The sequence below is a fragment of the Zootermopsis nevadensis genome, unplaced genomic scaffold, assembly GCF_977971745.1.
Source record: "Zootermopsis nevadensis isolate Lab colony 2312 unplaced genomic scaffold, Znev_1.0 Znev_ptg000022l, whole genome shotgun sequence".
In the NCBI taxonomy this organism is placed as follows: Eukaryota; Metazoa; Arthropoda; class Insecta; order Blattodea; family Termopsidae; genus Zootermopsis; species Zootermopsis nevadensis.
The window spans coordinates 25,396,433-25,416,358 of record NW_028259154.1 but is presented as its reverse complement, the minus strand read 5'-3'; the positions used below and the strand labels follow the sequence as shown (position 1 = coordinate 25,416,358).

At 40.0% G+C, this 19,926-nt stretch overlaps 2 protein-coding genes across 3 annotated transcripts; one reads left to right on the top strand and one right to left on the bottom strand.

Moving 5' to 3' along the window:
• Window positions 1-962: 962 nt before the first annotated feature.
• Window positions 963-5,164, top strand: LOC110839183 (nonsense-mediated mRNA decay factor SMG9). The gene is made up of 9 exons (XM_022083097.2): window positions 963-1,139; window positions 1,385-1,587; window positions 2,021-2,085; window positions 2,382-2,583; window positions 2,932-3,231; window positions 3,387-3,534; window positions 3,995-4,142; window positions 4,225-4,345; window positions 5,028-5,164. Exons 1-9 carry the CDS (start codon window positions 1,080-1,082, stop codon window positions 5,104-5,106), a joined length of 1,326 nt encoding a protein of 441 aa, XP_021938789.1. The 5' UTR covers window positions 963-1,079; the 3' UTR covers window positions 5,107-5,164.
• On the bottom strand, window positions 2,456-19,706 carry LOC110839171 (uncharacterized). Of its 2 annotated transcripts, none has more exons than XM_087353327.1 (5): window positions 19,401-19,706; window positions 10,997-11,210; window positions 10,386-10,564; window positions 6,947-9,295; window positions 2,456-2,591 (listed from the first exon to the last, which is right to left on the bottom strand). In XM_087353327.1, the coding sequence occupies exons 1-4, from the start codon at window positions 19,425-19,427 to the stop codon at window positions 7,922-7,924; spliced, it is 1,794 nt and encodes a 597-aa protein (XP_087209453.1). In that variant the 5' UTR covers window positions 19,428-19,706; the 3' UTR covers window positions 2,456-2,591; window positions 6,947-7,921. The 2 variants fall into 2 exon arrangements, with proteins under 2 accessions (XP_087209453.1, XP_087209452.1); XM_087353326.1 differs by lacking the exon at window positions 19,401-19,706 and adding an exon at window positions 12,901-13,320.
• Window positions 19,707-19,926: the final 220 nt, after the last annotated feature.

Here is a 19,926-nt window from a genome sequence, read left to right as displayed (position 1 = left end):
GTAATGTCCTTGCCCCAAGCAGTGAACTGGACAGCGGAAAATTACAGTGAAACCGGAAGTTTAACGATAAGAAAATGGTTACGGTAAGTCGAGCAGCACGAACAGGCCCCATTTCTAAAAAGAGTAAAATTTGTGGTTAAAAGTTTAACCGATTGTCCATAAGAATCATAAACACAACTTTAAAGGCGACATCCCGAATTCCAGAAAGAAATATACCATTCACATAAGCCTGGCAATGTTACGGAAACATAAGTACTGGGGGGGGGGGGGGGGGGGGGAGAGAAAGAAATTGGTAAAAACGAAACTAGGGGGCAGTTATTTTAATAACGAGAGTTTTCGACCAAATGCGGGTGTAAGAGAAACCAGCTTGGCGATACAAAGGTAGAAACGTGTCTCAACAATTTGGAATAGAAAAAATTGTTTTCGTACACAACTCCCTCGCTCATCTCCGTTCATACCAACTACGGAATAAAATACTTCCCAATATTTTAAAAGCTTCAAGGAATTAGTTTACGTTAAATGGAGGTTATTTCATTTCAGGGTAAAAGAAAGATCTATAAGCGGATGAAAACTGAGGGGTTTTCTAACCTGAAACAGACACATATTGCGTAGTGCTGGTGAGAATAATACAAAGGTAGGTAAAACGTTTAACTGTCTAGAAACAGGTTTAAAAAAATCCATAGATTTACTACAATATATAGGAACCTTTGAGTATCTGTTAGTGCATTTTAATGAAAAATTCTGAAAAAATCAGATTTGTGCTGAATAAATCGTGGATAATCAAGAAATATTCGTAGCAAAAGCTGTCTCATACACGGGCTCATAAAGTGTAATCGTTAGTTTAGTAATATTTTAAAATTACAACTGTAACATTCAGAGGACGACACAAGCGCTGTAAGCGGAGTCATTGTAAACTGTAAAGTATAACTACACAAATATTGGCATCCATGAAGAAGAGGGAAATTTACTCTCTGTGGAAATGTTTGGACAACCTGACAACAGAGAATTAAAAGAAGTCTGTGGTTTGTAAGTCGTCGTGAATTATTTTAATTCTGTGCTATTGCCTTTCGCGAGAAGCGATGTCAGAATTCGACAAAGTAAAGGATATGAGGCAAAAGAAGTATTTCTCTATGAACAAGGTTAGTGGGTTTAGTTTTTTGTGTAGATACTGTAGTATTGAAGCGTTTCATAGGTTATGGTACCCACTGTGGTTTTGTGTGTGTATGTATATACACACGCACGAACGCATTTTTTAATAGATTTTAGATAGGAATTTGGGTACAATTATATGAAACCCAAAAATGGATGCAGATTTCGAACTTCAATTAACAAGATAGTTTTAAAGTAGGCTGCAGAATTCAGACTAATAGAATTTTTTGTACAGGATAGGAAAGATGGTAACCGGAGACTGCCTATTATCCTGGCAAAGCCCGAGCGGGACACTGACAGGGATAAGGAGAGGTTGGGAGATAAGAACATGGCAAAGTCCTCAGAGCGTCTACAGTCCCAGCCAACCATTATCCTTCGCACAAGGGAAGGAGAGAACAGGGCTGTATCCCCAAGTCAACGTCCAGCTACTGTTCTCAGGTAGGCCATAGTAGAAAAATTAAAGAAGTTTGTATTCACCAATACAACAGAGAGAGCTATTTGCTAACCAAGCTTCAATATGGCTTCCTTTACTCTAAGATAGTAACTGTCTATTATGACAAAAATTACAAAATAATTCATGGTTCACTGTGTAAGACTTGAGGTTCTCACAGCGGTGAGTATGAAGATTTCTGTCTTCTGGGTTATTGCGCTGTGTAGTCTGGTCGATGTTAACCAACGTTTCAGAGGTCATACTGCCTCCGTCATCAGGGCGCCCTGATGACGGAGGCAGTATGACCTCTGAAACGTTGGTTAACATCGACCAGACTACACAGCGCAATAACCCAGAAGACAGAAATCTTCATGGTTCACTGTTTGCAGAAAATCATATCTGACCACAGTATATGGTAAAAGTGATCTGTGTGTGTTTCAGGAAGGAATCAGAGACACAACAGCCACCATTATACCACCTTGCAGCCAAGCATGCAGGAGGAGATAGTAAGTTTGGGAATACTGTAGAGCAGGACATGATTTTATCATGATGTATGTACTGCAGCCTTAGTTTGTGTTTTCTAACATATATGGAAACTGGGTATCTAGTAGGGTTTTTGCTAGGCTGTTGAAATATAAACTATAACTGCTTCTAACATAAGATAATAGTCATGAAATTACTTAATTTAAAACAAAATTATTTTTTTTCTGAGTATTAATTGTCCCAATATGGTTACTCTAAGACCATTTGCATGGTCCTCAAAGTACCTGCTTCTGTTGCGTTATGTGGTTTTCTCTTGCAGACGTAAACCCTCTAGCCCTGCCAACAGAAATGAAGAGCAGTGTTAAGTTGGTGGATGAAGCATTCCAGTTCTGTGATGGGGCCTTGGAGTTTCTACTGGATCAGAATGACTTCATGGTGGTAGGCTGCTTGGGACTGCAGGGTGTTGGGAAGTCGACATTCATGTCCCTCCTGGCAGGCAACCATCCTGATGAGCCCAGCAAGTGAGTTACTGTTCAAAGAAAGATTCACATGATTTCTTGTCTGATCTGAATCGTCAGTATCATTTAATCTGTTCATAGCACAGCCATAACACTTGTGATGGTTTTACTGTGGCTTTAAGGTATTTGTATTTTGCCTTATATTAAAGATAATAAAATTATGTAACATAAGAAAGAAATTGGACTTTATGCATGGAAAAATATAGACGGTACCTGATTTTCCATTCTTTATATCTTAAATGGTGAATAAATAGCAAATTAAATTTGTTTCAGCCAGTACTTAAAAAGAAAAGGCGATATAAAATCGGTATAACAAAGATAAAAAACAGTTACAGTGTTGTGTGGTTACAGAAACTTCTACTTCAGGCCACAGAGCTTGGAGCACCACGAACTGGGTGGGCACTGTACAACAGGAGTTGACCTGTTGGTGACTTCAAATCGTGTCATCCTGTTGGACACACAGCCCATGCTGTCAGCATCAGTCATGGACCGATTGGTACAGCAGGAGAACAAGAAGTTTGGTGGGACTGAGTTTGCATCGACAGAGAATGCCATGGAGATACAGTCCTTGCAGCTGGCAGCATTCTTGCTGTCTGTCTGTCACGTTGTCATAATGGTGCAGGACTGGTTTTTTGACCCAAACTTTCTCAGGTGCAACACCACAAGAAACTTACTGAAGTCATTCCTGTTATATTCTGTCATTTTCAATAAATGAAAGTACCTTTGTAGAACGACACCTTTAATTTTTAAAATAATCTGACATTCTGGACACATTTTAAGATTGTAACATTTTGTCACATTATTAGATTCCTGCAGTCAGCAGAGATGTTGAAGCCTTCCACTCCAACGACATCACAAGATGAGGAAATTATAGAGTATTTTCCAAATGTGCTGTTCCTTCAGAATCATGCAACAACCACTGATTTCAGTCCTTCACAGGTCAAATTGATGCAGGTCTGTCCTATTTATATTTTGCTCTTAAAATTTTACTTTGTTGGAATTTCTTATCCTCTCAGTCCCAGGAATATTATACATAAACTTTTCATCTGATCAGAAATGTGATTTTCATAAGTATTATACTGAAGAATTTTTTTTACTGTCAAGAGATAAGAACATAGTTAGTGGCATGTACCTAACAGATGGTGATAATCATATATTTTCCAGTGTCTATTACCTATGGGGTGATGTGTAACGTATACCCTTTATTGATATTTTATGTACCCATCATTTGCTGAGTGACGGTTCCTCACAGTATCTCTCAATTTCATTGGACAGGTACTCTTCTGCACCATATTGCTTCATAGAAATAAAACGCCATAAAATATTAATTCTCCTACCAGTCGAGCATTATTCTGTATTCCTTGTTTCTGTGGAATCAGATCTTGTTTGGATAATGAAGTCATTATATTTTCAGTCAGTGTACAATCGAACGTTCTTGAGGTCCAGACTTCAGATCCAGAGTGGTATGGGCATTGCCACAGGGAATATAATCAACTCCTTAACTCCTGCCACGTGTGGAGAAGCCATGAACTTGTTCCTCTTACCGGAAATTGGAGAGATAGGTGCGGTACCTTTATGCTATCACTCTTACAAAACAACCAATGTGCAATGTTCCAGTAATGTAAAGCATGAATTTTGTTGCAGAAGAGGACGGTCACTACAGAGGTCATCCTGGTTTCACTGAGCTGCTGTCAAAATTGCGGAACCAGATCCACGGCGTCGCGCGCCACCCGATCACCCACACTATCCTCTCTGAGAAGAATTGGTGTGTAGTATGGTTTCAAACAGTGTAACTGCTTGATTGGTTACTTAGTAATGATGGGGTCCGTAGTGGCCACGAGGTCTGAGGCGTGGGCCTTGTGCCGTTTGGTCGCTGGGACCGTGGGTTCAAATCCCACTCAAGCCATGGATGTTTGTCCGCGTTTTTCTGTGTTATGCTGTCCTGTGTACAGGTAGAGGCCTTGTGACAGGCCGATCCCTCGTCCAAGGAGTCCTACCAAAATGTCTATAGATAAGCCAACAGAAAGTTGGGACCCAAAGTGCTCAGGCACTTGAAGAACGGGTCGTTCCCAGTATCACAGTAATGATTCTACCTAGAAACTTACATAACATTGTATAATACACCAGACACCTGTTATTCTTATATGAACTTATGATCTACTGCAATCGGTGTGTTTTACAGGAGCTTGAAGCAGAAGGTAGTTGTGTGAAATGTTTGAACGCGTGACACAGCTGAGACGAGGTTTACATTTGGTGTGTTCATGAGCATATTGGGTTAACTTATTATCCTGAACTTTCAGTTGAAAAATAGAAGTGTGATGTATATGCAGGTCGTGCCATTGACATTTGCAAAATGTTGCAAACATTTTGTAGGTCATTGCATTTTCAGCATTAAAGAAGTTTTATGTACATTAACATTTTATTGGAAATTTTACAAACTGTTGCAGGTTCCACTATGCTTCTAAGGTATGGGACGGAGTTAAGAAGAGTTCCTTCTTCCTGGAGTACAGTCGATTGTTGCCCTAAGCTATTTACATGTACTGTCTTTTTTTTTTTTGTAAATAAATATGATGTAAAAACATGAGACATATTTTTTTAGAGATACCGAGCATTAGATTATTGTTCTTGTCAGTAGCAGTACTATCGAAGCTGCAGATGAAGGGTCCGGAGGTATGTAAAATATTACAAGCAAAGTGTTTGATTTTAAATACTAACATGGAGGGGAAAGAGCAGAGAGCATAGATGCATGAGGCAAATGACTTTAGTTTCTGTTTCAGTCATTGCCATATTGCAGAATGCTCAATTTATTAAAGAATATTTTACAATAAAAATCTTTCTACATAATTTCTTGGCTTTCAACTTTGACTCAATGCGCTGGTTACATCACTACACTAATGGATTGAAAAGAAAAATGATGCATGGGTCACCGAGGGCCAGTATTTAAATTATTTTTAACTGACGTCCAAAGAAAAAGTCTCGACATCAGTACAAAAATTTGTTTCATGTCTGTATGAAAATGAAAAAAGTTTCTATATAATTTTCAAGCAGATCTACTTAAATAAGTCTCATTGTCCAAGGAAGGGTCAATTCACTGTAGGACAAGCACTATATTGAGGTCTGATTATTAGATTGGCAAGTATGTTAAGTACGATGATCAGATAATTAAATTGTACTACATTATTAGTGCAATAACAGTACAATAATGAGCGATCGATGGTGAAAATAGCAGAATGAACTGTAGGTGAATTGGGAAAGGCTTCACAGATTTTCTTGTGGTGTTCTTTCCACAATTATTCCAAACAAACTAGACACACACAGGCCATATGCAGTAAAGAAAACAAAGCTGTCCCATTATATGCCATGTAGGTGCTTGGGGGGAGAGCGAGTATAGCTCTTACTCATTCTTAACCTGAACAATAGATAGGGGTGATTAATCAAAATCATGCCCCAGCTGCACTTTACCCGCAGGAAAGGACCCTGGTACCCATTGTATAAGAGGCTAAGTGGGCCCCAGAGCCATTCTGGATACACAGGCTAGAGGAAATCTCCTCTACCCGTCAGGGATCAAACCCCAGTCAGGCCTTACGCAGATCTATCCTTAACCTAATTCACTTTCCCCTTACATAAATAGTTCAATGTATTGATTTCTTCTCCATAGACCATATTGATAGATTTTTATGTAATTAATTTAAGGACGCTACTTCAGCTACTTTGGTTATACAACATAAAAATTAGTTATGAAGAGAAATCATGAATGGCAACAATTTGGAATGAAGTAGCACAAATGCTGTTCCAGCATTTACCTGAGAGCTCGAGGAAAACAAAAAGAGTTCAGTTGAAATGACTGGCAAATCAACATTGACATGACTGGTATCAGAGATATCAGATACACTTTGATACCAGGGCAGGATCTGTGTTTTGGAACTTATGAGCAGGCAATGGTTAATTTAACTTATTACTCCGTTGTTTTCATCAATCCATGCAGACAAATTTTGTGCCTATACTACAACAAAGGCCATAAAAATTTCTTTCCTAGCAATTTCCAACTTACTGTGTATGAACATATTATCTCATCCGACATTACATAACCTCTGTTGTTAATATAACAAATAAAGTAATGTGTACAGATGATTGTGTTTAAAATTCCATATAACATTTCATAACAGGCATTCCAAATACAAAACAGATTAATATGTGATTTGCTGTAAGTATGGCATGCTTCTACATAATGTTTTAACATAGAACATGTAGTATATGTTAATTAAAATTATTTTCCCACTCTTGATTTTATTTTCTATTTAGCTAATTTAAGTAACATTCTTATCTATTATTTAATCACTATTATTTTAAAACATGAAGATCTTACCTTTATAGATGAAAAATTTTGTAATTATATGCAATAATTAAACTTTTCACTTCACCATCTTGTATAAACATTGCCAACTAAACAGAAAAGAAAATCCCAAAAGATTGAATAGTAGAAAAGATACATTTAACAATTTAAAAAATTAATTCTCCACATAAAATATACCAGATCCACATAATTGTTCATATCTGTGGACAGACATTCTTCATATTCTAAAACTTAATAACAGAAAGTTGACTACTGTTCTCTTTTGTCATTGCCTGATTATATGCCAAGTACTTGTTTTCCATGAGTGTCTCTGAAACTGTCCTTTCCTAGGAAAGGTATATTGCAAATATATCAACAAATTTGCCAATCTCAGAGGCAGCGGAATCTAGGGCATGGATCTTGGCTGCTTGCATACTGGGATTGCAGGTTCAAATCTTACTTAAGACATGAATGTTTTGTCCTTGTCTTCCTGTGTTCTGCTGTCCTGTGTAGGCTGGGACCTTCCACCAGTCTGATCACATGTCCAACGCGTCCTACCAAATTTTTAAACTGATTTATAATTTCAGAAGAAATTCTGATTTGGAACAGGCCACAAGATCTAATCCATAAGACCTGATTATATCCCAAAATTCTGAGTAGATGACTGCACTAGAATTAATTTTTCTAAATTAAAGTGGGAAAGTACCAACCATCATCAGAAATCTTGTTATTTGGGCTGTAATAATAACAACAAAACACAAAGAAATTTAATTAAGTTTTTCTTCTGGGTTGTGATGCTGTGCAGACTCAGAAGTAGATGAACTTTCACACGTCTGAGGGGGAAGGAAGGAAGGAAGAAATGTAATTTCTGCAAATTACAACTTACAGACTTCTATAAAATGTGTGATAAAATACCAAATTAATGTAAACTTTAAAATATAGTTCTGCATTCTTATGTTTGAAAATTGGAATTTTGTTAATTGCCAACAAACATGGAATCTAATGGCTTTATTGGTAGACACTGGCCAGAAGGGGCTTCCTCCTTGCTTCCACCGGCTTGTAGGCATGCTGGTACACAGAAGCAAGCCTCCAGTGCTCTGGATAGCATTGCTCTGTGTGACCAGGCCACAGACTGAAAGGAGGCATCAAAGTGTCGATAGAGTAACTCCTCTTGGCAAAGGGCACGCGAGGTTTGGGCACATGCATCCGCTTGGCAGCGGTTGTCTGTGGACGAGTGTTGACGATGCTGTTCATGCTATTGTTGGGTTTTCCTGCTTTGAAGGCCATCTTATACTCAGACCGGGGGCGGTACTGTGGGGATGGCTGCTTGAGCTCACAGGCTACACAGGGGCGTGCTCCCAGCAGGCGCTTGGCCGGTTTGTGGCTTGGCATCAAGAGGTTGGGGGAGCTCTTGTGCTCCTTCAGACGCCCTAGTGTTGCAGGTGTGTGAGCTCCGGCTTTGGCTCTGCCATTTTTCCTGTGGGCACTTCCCACATTGGGGCTGCTATTCTCCTTGGTCTCAACCCAAGCATTCTTGGGGATTACGGTGAAGACATTTTCTCTCTTATCTGGTGGAGTGTCACAACCCTCTGGTGTTCCACAGCCCTCCTTGGTGTCGCAGTGCTCTTTGGTTCCACAGCCCTCCTTGGTGCCGTGGTCAGGAGGTGGCTGATGCACTAGGGCGAACACCGCTGGAGCGGCGCTGCCGTTGCTCCCATCTATGTGGGGCGAGGGGCGAGGCTCGTCTTCCTCTTTCAGTGGCTTCAGGTCCCAGCAGATAGCCAGATGCATGTCCGACACGCGGCCGGTACTAGGTCGGCGGGGTAGCAGTTCGCCCACCTGTTTGCGTTCCTCCGTCTGTACCGCTGTCTTGGGACGGTACACTTTCAGTTTGCTGCAGTGAGACGGACCAGACGCTCCGTAACCTCGGTACCCCACCGCCGACACCCGAGGCGGTCCCACATTCAGACTCTTCCCGGGGTGTTGCACTCTGTTGACCTGCAGAGCGCGGTACAGGGGGTCGTCCACGGTGTCGGGCAGAGGCTTGTGTTGCAAGTTCTCTCGGTGCAACTGCTTCGCTATCTGAAAGTTAGAGTACGCGCTGGCAAGGGGAGGCTTTAGGCCGGAGGATGGCTTGGAGGTATGAGGCCCTGATAGCAGGGGCGGCGTGGGAGGGTGTGATTTGGGGGGCGGTGGGCTGGGGGGGTGTGAGTTTTCGACAGGTGGAGTGGGAGTCCGGGATTTGTGTTCGATCGTAGAGTCACGCCCAGTCTCTATCAAATTCGGAGGAGTGGCGGAGTGTCCGGTCACACAAAGCGGCCCCGCAGATCCAGGAGGAGTGGCACCGTTGTTCTTAGGCTTCATGTCGTCGTCATGGTGACCCTACCACAACAGACAGAATCTTTTAACATTTATTATGTGACTGAGCACAAAATATGCAGGCCGGTTGTCAAATTATTGCAATAGTGCATCGGTTCTCAGTAAACCACGATGCAAATCGTAAATTAATGATTCAGTTACACTGTTCTGAATTTATTTTTATAAAATTTAAACATGCCATTAGAACAAGGAAGAACGCAGGAAAATAAAGTTTTCAAAAAATACACAAATTTAAAATGGATTCCATTATACATTTCTGAACTGATTTTATTATAAAACTCTTAAAATATGAACAACTGCAGAAATACGAAGTTGAGGTTTTCTGTGTGTGATTAATGCACTATGCAATTTCACTGCCCAGTGACTGAGTACAACCATGCAACGTACATTAACCGTGCAGATGAAGATCAGACTTTGCTTTAATACCAAGTTAACCATGTGCCTGAAATCGTTATCATTAAGTCGTATGGAGGACACGGAGGAAAAATCCAGTGTATTCTCGATTTCGTCGTTAGATAGAGCCTACGCAAATCATCAGGTTCATCGATTGTGAATTTCAGTATTCGGATGCAGGCTTCCGCCTGCACAGTAGTGTTTAGACTACAAGCACAACACCTCAGTCGGAGAAGTTGCCGCTGCAGCAAGGCGCGGAGCTTTTTCACAGTTGGAGTTCGTATGATTTATTAAGTACATAAGTAAATAATGAAACTACTTATCCTGATAATTACATATTCCAGTTGTCTAGTGTTCTATTATTTACAGAAATAGCAGTGAAACACAGATCGGTTTTGGGGAAAAAAACAACATAAACGCACAGATTAATCTTATAGCAACAAGACAAGGAACGTCGAAGCCGTGAAATCTGGAAGAAAGAATTTTTTGAAAAATACGAGATTTATATGTGAAATATTACTTAGAATTATGGGGATTTAGGTACTTTTCTTGTACCTTAATATTCCTAAAGAGGCGGGGGAAATATAAGTACATTGTAGACTGGCGTATTTCAGAAAATAATTCAGGCGTAATTGACAAACCATAATTACAAATCGGGGCAGCTTTGCGGTACAGCGAGAGTAACAGAGAAGCTACTCACATCATTGCAGCCAATTTGCTTGTTCCTGTGACCAGGGGGCGATACGTCGTCCTGTTCCTTGCTTTTGTCTTCCCCAGCCTGCTCATCCAGAGTCGCACCGGGCGCTGTCACAGGAGCATGGAAAGAACGGCGTTCCCACGAAGTGTGACGGGATGAAGGCGGTTGTGTCAGCTCGTTGGCTGGAACATCATCAACATCAATTCATTCCAGCTCCAGGACAAACGCAATATTCATTAATCCTTTGAAGTATGAAGGCCGTATAGAACAGTGGTATTGAACCTTTTTTGTTCGCGTACCCCCAGATATAATTTCTTTTCAAATTTGTACCCCCCCAAAGTTGTTGGTGTATAATTCAAGTTATACGTAGTATATAATCTACATCTAAAATAAATTAAATAAATTACATTACTGATTATTCAGTGTTTATCATAAAATAATATATATTTTTTAAATTTCACGTACCCCTAAGATGTCTTCGCGTACCCCAGATTGAATACCACTGGTATAGAATATATGTTGTTTTTTTGGGAAATAATCGCTGTTTAAGCTGAGAGAAAAATTCCCAAGAAACAGAAAAAACTAAGTCACGCCACAGGAGGGGGGACACTGACCCAGCTTGCGGGAAATCTTTTTGGGCAAGTCCCAGGTGCCGACGTAGTTGCCCCAGGCGGAGTCCCCAGGAGCGCGCTGAATTTCTGGAAGAAGGTGACCACGATCGTTGACGATGATTCGGGTCGGTGTCTTTCTAGGGGGCCTCGGTCGGTCGGGATACCACTTCGGCACCTCCCAGTTACCCAGGCGCTTCGCCTTAAACTCGCGGTCAAGCTGCAATAGCGTACATGTTAGAGTTAGCAACCACGACGACGGAGATTGATGCCTAGACCCTTTCAGATTATCCTATTACAGAAGAAAAATTGTATGACTTGAACAACGTTAGTACATTTGTAAATGTGAGTCAACTTATGAACACATGGGCAGTTCGTATTAAAGATATGACTTATCACTGACTGGCTAACATTCTTACCGAAAGATTTGGATAGGATTTCTGCAGTTTGTCAAAGACTTTCTGGTGAAATAGTAATTTTCATACGTGATACAATTTACATGACTAAATGTCTTAGCCTAAAATTTGTATGTGGTTATCCTAAGTACATTTATATGTTAGGAATCTGATGAATGACAAAATTTGTGGAATGATCTCCAAAACTTTTCCTGGTTTACCACAAAGTAGAGTATCTACTTTTAGCTATATTCTCATGGTTTGTTGGTTGGTGATCAATAATTATTAGGTGTCCTCTCGTTTGACGTCACCATGGCAACGTCACTATTTGCACTACATTAAATAGTGTAATATTCTTTAATAACGTAAAGATAAGTAATTATCTTAATTTTTATACGCTAATTTGTTAGATTTTTCAATAGAAATGTGTGTTAAGTACTAATTTAGATATTAGCGTAATTCTTGACGGGTGACATTCTAGCGGCTAATTACCTAAAGACAGTCTACACCCTTGTAGTCCAGACTAACACGGGATGGAAGAGTAATCTGTCCCAAACGGCAAAACGTTGTTACAGAGGCTAGAATTGCCACATAGAATGCAGTTGAACCAGGGCGTTCTATTCAGTACGGCCATTATATCGAGCCGCATATGGCTGAGATCCGTTGCGCGGATAATCCGGGCTTACAGCGTCAAGGCTGATAAATTGCGACGTTAAAACAATCAGGGCTGCATCGCACCCTCTCCAAACCACCCTCTGCACGTGCAGTGCAGGTGTCCGCTACTCATCCCCGAATTACTCACCCCCAAAGCTAATTGTTCAGCACATCTGCCACCCCTTGCAATTTAAAACGTGTCGGACGAAGACATCTCTGTGTGTTAAAAGTAGAGATTCACCAGTAAGTGTGAAGGGCGTTTGTAGGCGCGTTCGAAACCGAACGTTGCAAAAGTGCGCCTGTTATCTTCGTAAAGACTTTGTACTTCCTCAAGTCCGCATGTGGTGATTCGAGAACCGCTGAAATGATTTTTTTACGAAATTTGATACTAAGGAGTTTTGTTGAAATTCGTCAGTACATAGCAATTTATTTGAGATAAGACAACAATAATAAGTACTTTGCGCTCATGAGCGAGGAAGTCACTGGCTGGGAAATCCAGATCCGGGGAATTTTCCGACTATTCACAAAGGACAATTTCTGGAGAATTCTTCAAAATTGGTAACCTACGAGACAGTTAATAACTTTTTTTACTTCAAGAAAAAGGATGAGAATAAAATATTCATCGGTGTATTGTGCCAAATTTTGTTAAAATAAATTCCGAACTGTCCGAGTTGCTCCCTTCCAAATTGCGAACTCTTCTGAAAGTGTCAGAAGAACTTTGCATTTTCCCTATTTGAAGGAGATTCAAAGTCTCTGAATAACTTAAATGAAATTTCAGAACACGAGCGGTGTTCTGAAGTACGGCCGTAATTGAAAAAAAAAAGAAATTATGCGTTGAGTCATGCGTACGCACATTCTCACCGAATAATGTTTAATTACGCAACAGTTCCGGATGTGATGAAGTCGATCCAGCACGTGGCATCGTGGTGACATGTCTGATGGATGAGCCAAGAAAACATTCACAGGTTTTACTGTTGATGAGCGCTCGCATTTTACGTAACCATTTTGCTTTCAAAACGTTCTGCTTATAGACGGCTATAGGCGGCGGTCTATTGTGTTCCACGAAAATAATGGCATTCGAAAAAGCAGCAGTTCTTATGCTGTAGGGGGTGCCTCAGCTGGAAAGGAAGAGATAAATTTCAGTGTCGATATTGGTCTTCTGGGTAGAAACGTCCTGTAGACTTGTAGGTAGATACTAAAGTTTCGGATAAACATACTGCCTCAATCTTCAGGGAAAAGTATATCTTGGTTCGTATTTCATGGATCTCGAATTTCTCGTACCGTCACTGAATCCAAACCCGAGCCAACTTCTTGAAGTCCATAATAAATTTATGGACATAACATTATCCTTCCATCTACGTCTTGGTCTCACAAATTATCTCTTTACGTCAGGATTTCTGACCAGAACTTTTACGTTGTTTGACTGTGGGTGTAAAGAGAATGAGCGAAACATGATAATATTAAAATGTGAGATGAAAATTGATAACGAAATAATACTAGACTCCCAAATGTTAACCGTACGGAGACGAAGATCTCAAGAACTCCAGGAAAAACTGGCAATACCAGTTTTCGATTTCAGAGTTTAAAATACGTAAGCTAAAGAACGTGAAAGAGTTTAATCTTGAAATGAAGGTTAAATTGATGTTGAAGGAAAGTGCATTAAGTGAAAATAAAATTAGCTTATTTCTGAGAAGAACGTGTTCATTACGTGAGACATTTATGTTTATGCAGAGATCAGAGTGCACGTGATCATACTTTGCCAGTTAGGGACACGTTATTTTATACGCAGATTTTTTAACGATGTTATATTTAATTTAAAACTTACGTAGAATAAAATTGGATGACAAGATGAGAACGTATGATAAAACGGTACAGATTATGTTGAAAATGATCGAAAAGTATTTTAATTATTTCTGGACTAATATTGGAAAACGACGATAAACATTAACCCTGATGAAGTCTCTAAGGCGGAACTGACATGGTATATCGTAACACGAGAATAACTCTGGATCTGTATTAGTACGGAATTATCGCCATATTTATTTATTTATTTAGTGTTCTGTCTGACGACAGGTCCATATGAACAGGATCCTTCCATCCTTTTCTCGGACTGGGACCTGTTCATATACGTTCTTGGCAGATGATCCAGAAGTGGTTTGCCATTGCCTTCTTCTGTGTGTGAATGGAGTAATTGTTGGGATGCCACGGAGGAAAACTCCGTGTTGCCTAGACCACGGCCTTGCCCAACACAAGTTATAAATTCGGGCACCGCCGGGAATCGAACCCGGGACCCCAGGATTACAAGGCCAGCGTTCTAACCGCTAGACCACCTCATCTTATTATTATTCAGTGTTCTGTCTGACAACAGGTCCATATGAACAGGATCCTTCCATCCTTTTCTCGGATTGGGACCTGTTCATATACGTTCTTGGCAGATGATCCAGAAGTGGTTTGCCATTGCCTTCTTCTGTGTATGAATGGAGTAATTGTTGGGATGCCACGGAGTAAAACTCCGTGTTGCCTAGACCACGGCCTTGCCCAACACAAGTTATAAATTCGGGCACCGCCGGGAATCGAACCCGAGACCCCAGGATTACAAGGCCAGCGTTTTAATAGAAAATGATAAAACAATGGACATGACGGAGCTAATGAGGGTTTTTCTGTGCTTTGAGACGCTGACCCGTGGCGAAAGTGTCTGTCTCTACAGACACTTGTTGAAGGAATCAGCTCACGAAGATGCAGTTTTGAATGCGTGACAAATGCTCATTATTAATTCCCTACAAAGTACCTCAGGAAAGGCAGAGATTGAAATAGCACGATACAAAGGCTGGATCCCATTTTGTGATAGCTTCGTTTCTGAAAATTGACGTTTTCTGGTCCTACGTGATATTAAGACAAAAAAGTGAGTGAAGACATCTCGAAGATTTACTCTTGACAGAAATTAGGAACAGTTTCTTTTATGACGAAATGAAGTTTCTCTGTGACAATCGGACATGAGAAAAAGTATCGGAATTGGATAAAGGCATTTGTCACATAATCCATTGCCGTATCTAACGCTGCAGAACCTAGTGGGATTAATCGAACATTGCCCATAAAACGCATTTAAAGAAAGGATTAGAGAAAAGAGTAAAATGGAATAAAATAAGAAATGAGGAATGACGTATACTACAAAGGGAAGGTGGAAATAAGGAGACACGTGTGTAGATGGAAGGATAATACTCAAATTAATGTTGAAGCAGGAGGGTGTCAACTGGATTCATCTGGCTCAAGAGAGGGTCCAGTGGGTGGGTGGTGACTATTAGTTTATCAAAGAAAACTATGCTCCTGGAACGATATCACCATAAATCAGATCAAAGAGACTATTTTACGCAAAGAAACTGTACACTTTCAGAAATAGGGTTCAGTCCATGGTTTGAACTTTTTGCCAGACAGAAGAAATAAAACTTCCAACGGAAATTGACCGACTTTCTGTTAAACGCGCATTCCAAATCAATCATACTCAAAACTGCGATTTAAACGAAACAGAAATAATAATGAAATCCACACAGTCATACGAAGGCAGAGGCTCTTTTAACGAACATAATGTCCTTTTATGTGTTTAACTATTTAAAGAAGACATTTAAGTGTCAGGAGGAAACAGGGTCACTGAGCAGAACAATGTTGGCTAAATCCCGATAAAGGCCAGTGGTTGTCTAGCTCGTCTGCGACTAAGAAACAGAATGGTAAGTTGGTATAGTTGCGTCATATTGTGAAGATATATATTTAATTAATTATTCTTTGTAGTTTAAATGCGTCATGTTTGTGCTTAATTCAGTAGTATATTTATTTATTTCCGTCAGTACACAAACTTAGTTGTTAAAATTGGTGTTATTAAAGCTAAAACTTTAAAATTTGGCGCTTATCATCGCTATTACGATGTTACAATTTTAGCGCACATTATTTTATTTCACAACATGTTTCAATGCAACTGCATCATATTCAGGCTATTTTCGCTTTAATAATAAATATACATTAGTTTTAAAAGACGAAAATAGCCTGAAGATGATGCAGTTGCATTGAAACATGTTGTGAAATAAAATAATGTGCGCTAAAATTGTAACATCGTAATAGCGATGATAAGCGCCAAATTTTAAAGTTTTAGCTCTAATAACACCAATTTTAACAACTAAGTTTGTGTACTGACGGAAATAAATAAATATACTACTAATTATTCTTGTCCGTCTATTCACAATTTAAAATTTAAAATTAAGATAATTAAAATATCATGTGATGTTCCTTATCGATACATTCGATTTACATTTTAAGAAAATGATGTTCTAAATGTAAATCGAATGTATCGATAAGGAACATCACATGATATTTTAATTATCTTAATTTTAAATTTTAAATTGTGAATAGACGGACAAGAATAATTAATTAAACAGAATGGTAGTCACACAGCGCACAGCAACGAAGGAACAGTCACGTTTCTCGCCATGAAGCCACTAGCCATTGTAGGGATATAAAAGGCTACCCAAAGGGTCCTAAACATTTTTACACTGATTTATTTTTATTTTTATGAAGAACGAACGTGATTGCGTGTCTGGCCGCCATTATGCACCGTGTTTAACGAGACAGTCTCACAATATCCCGTGACTGTCTCCAACCTGACCGCTAATTTAATATCGACAAGAATAAGCGCGGATTCTACAGGTTGACCAAGAAATATCTACACAGTCAGATTACAGGGAGTTTCACTAACTCTCTTCAGGTTCGGAAGGAATTTAAAAATAGGCCCCTTTTCCTTCTTGTACGTGAAACTAGATTCACGGACACGCCCTGGTTAACAAAACGACGTTCTACTCTCCGAGCCAAGGCTGTATATTCACTACTTGTTTTACTTTTTACATTTTCATGCGTGTCCCGTGTCCTGAACATCACATCCACCTCACCGTGATCACTCTGAATTTAGATATGAACAAAATTGTGAGAAAAATGCTAATGGAAACTTCAAACCGTGGTCAGTGTCCCCGCAAGACAGTACAATTTCGACGTCGTGGTATCAGCAGAAAATAAGGCACTTCACTTACTTTCTGAGACGTTCCAAGAAGTTGCCCTTAGCCTGAGAACAAAGGAAGATCGCTTCCCGTAGGAGCGGGCCCGTCGCTGTGCACAGAAAGACAGAAGAACATCGACCCGGTCTCTAATTACTTCTGCACAGACTCGCAGAATCAAGGCCCATTGGTCCGGGGGCGTGGCACACCAAAGGCCTCAATCAGTGCTCGGGGATCGAACCCAGACGCCTCTGAAGCAAGACAATGTATGAAGACTGTTGGCTACTATTCGTCGATAATCTTTACACGGACGTTAATGACAACATCCTCAAGAGTAAAAGACGCTTGACTTTAGCGTCCACAAAGGCGTCCTTTGCTTTAAGAAGAAACTTTAGGTAAAGATCGCTGTCTTACGAGATGCTGACGCGGATGTCTATCAGACTACACGGCGCAGTATCTCAGAAGACAGCCATCTTCATACTCGTCGCCATGGAAACCTGAAATATCTCCAAAATTTAGACATCTGACAGACACATAAGATTGCTAATAGTTTTGTTCTCCAGTCTAATTTCGACCCGTTTTAAAAAGGCATATTTTGCGATTAAGCACACTTAATTAGCCTTAACATTAATTTTCTACAAAAATAAATTCGTCATTACAGATATTACTGTCATCACACAAAAGACAGGCTTATCACACTCCACAGAGCCAGAAATTACTTTTCCGTGTATCGTTCTGTATTCGCCCTGAAGAAGGAGGCAGTAAGCACCTCTGAAACGTCGGTCAATATCTAAGGGACTACACGGTGCAATATCACAGGAGACAGCCATTTTAATTCTCTCTGAGAACTTTAAATATCACTACTATGTCATTTTTTTTTAGAAAATTTAACTTTTCAGTTACATTTGCATCATCGAAATCCAGTTAGGAATTTCGGAGATGAAACACGGTGACGGATGGACCGACACGTCCCCCATATTATGCGTTCATTTTATGCACTCCGTGCAAAGAACGTCGGTATACAAGTACATAGTACTAGCATTACCTACAGTGCCCATTCGGCAACTTATCCGACACGCGTGTAATCTAAGCAAGCTTCACAGGCGCACAATACGCGTTGACCTCAGCACCGAACAATTTATTACTTTGAAAAACATCACGCGATCGGATTGAACCTCAGTAAACTGTTGGCGTGTCTAGATTTAAGATAAGGGTGATGACTGCGAATTGGTGATAAAGCCTCGTTCTGACGGGTTGCAACCATCTGAACTTCTTCAAGTCTACTCGAGTTTCAGTTTAAAACGATTAGATTCCTAAATGCACATCAGCCAACGATTTACTCCGAGTATTTTCGTATTTCCCGAATTGGAACAAAGGACTTGGTACAGCCTCCTTCAGCCATTTGAGGACTCGATTACGAGACTTCAGATTTCGTTACCTTGAAAATTAAGAAAGAAATGTGTCGACTTTATAAACCTCACAGAAGAACCTCTGGATTTGAAAATCCTCATTGCCAATTCTTTCATAACTCACTCCGTGACTTTATTAATAATCTAACAGTAGCTTATCTGGTCAAAATATTTTCCGTCCTTTACGGAACTTTAATGTTCATTGCCGTGTCTACAAAAGCCCGCCACTGGTCACTATCCTACGCCAGACTATAAGTCTGTCATTCCATATATTTCCGTAGGATTAATTTTAATATTATCCTCCAATTTACGCCTAGGTCTCAAAAGATGTCTCTTTCCTCTCGTAATCCTGCCGAAGTTTTTATGCATTTCTTATCCCTTTCATCTGTGCTACACTCCAGCCTCTTTCCTCCTTGATTTGATCATCCTAATAACATGCAGTCTAAATAACATTTGAATATACAGTTCCTACCTCAAAGAAAACGACAATGCATCTCCATTACAAACCTTCGAATAATATTTAAGAATCATACGAAACCCGTAAATATAGCGAGTGGGCGAAATGTAATTACTTGATTATAAAAGCAGGTGGTTCTTATAGTTACCACTATTCCTCATGGACTTAATACACTTTGTATTCAAGAGGCCAGAGTTTAATCCAAATGCTGATCGATTATCGTAAGAGATTCTTTTAAACTGACTTGATGGAAACACGTAAAATTAGACCCCATCACAAACAATCTAATTTCTAAAAGCATTCCAGCTAGGTACTGCGAAATTTCAGATATTAAAATAAAAACAAGTGGTCTACATCGGTCGGTAACTGGTATAAGTTTAACACGTATCCGTATCTCTGGGTTCGACCCCAAACTGGGACCTTTAAATTACGAAAATTCTGTGTTAGCAGCTCACAACATACCTGATTGGCACTGAAGTTGTACGACATGACTGGAGATCCGTACACTGACAGATTCTCAACAAGCGACGTTTCCGTGGAAACCACGCCTCCGTCACACCTACCGGCGACGCGCGGAACTAACGATCACAACAACGCCTGGAAGCAGGTCCGGACAGGACCCGTCCTAATGGAATGAGTATGTAATGTAATTCAAGAGTGTTCGCGATCCCTGATGACGGAAGCAGAAAGCACCTCTGAAACGTCGGTGAATTTCCACCAGACAAGACGGCGCAGCATCCTAAAAAATGAAACATATTCATATTAATCGCTGTGAAAACGTAAAAATTACATCGTATCGTCTTTTAAGTTCTTAATGAACGTATAGACTTATTTTGATCTATTTCTGTGGCCCGAAAATATCGTGGGGCAATTATAAACAATAATAAAACTGTAGATTAATGCACCGTGAGAAACCTCGCCCTGTCGGAACCGCTCTGAATTCGATTCGTGTATAATTCGCCTACTATCGATTGGCTCCCAAGGGGAC

Coding starts and splice junctions, on each gene's coding strand:
- LOC110839183 (XM_022083097.2), top strand. CDS start 1,080: ATGTCAGAATTCGACAAAGTAAAGGATATGAGGCAAAAGAAGTATTTC. Junction 1,588..2,020: donor CGTCCAGCTACTGTTCTCAG/GTAGGCCATAGT, acceptor TGTGTGTTTCAG/GAAGGAATCAGAGACACAAC. Junction 4,143..4,224: donor ACCGGAAATTGGAGAGATAG/GTGCGGTACCTT, acceptor ATTTTGTTGCAG/AAGAGGACGGTCACTACAGA.
- LOC110839171 (XM_087353326.1), bottom strand. CDS start 12,972: ATGTCACCACGATGCCACGTGCTGGATCGACTTCATCACATCCGGAAC. Junction 11,211..12,900: donor GCGTAATTAAACATTATTCG/GTGAGAATGTGC, acceptor ACGCTATTGCAG/CTTGACCGCGAGTTTAAGGC. Junction 9,296..10,385: donor AGCAAATTGGCTGCAATGAT/GTGAGTAGCTTC, acceptor CTGTTGTGGTAG/GGTCACCATGACGACGACAT.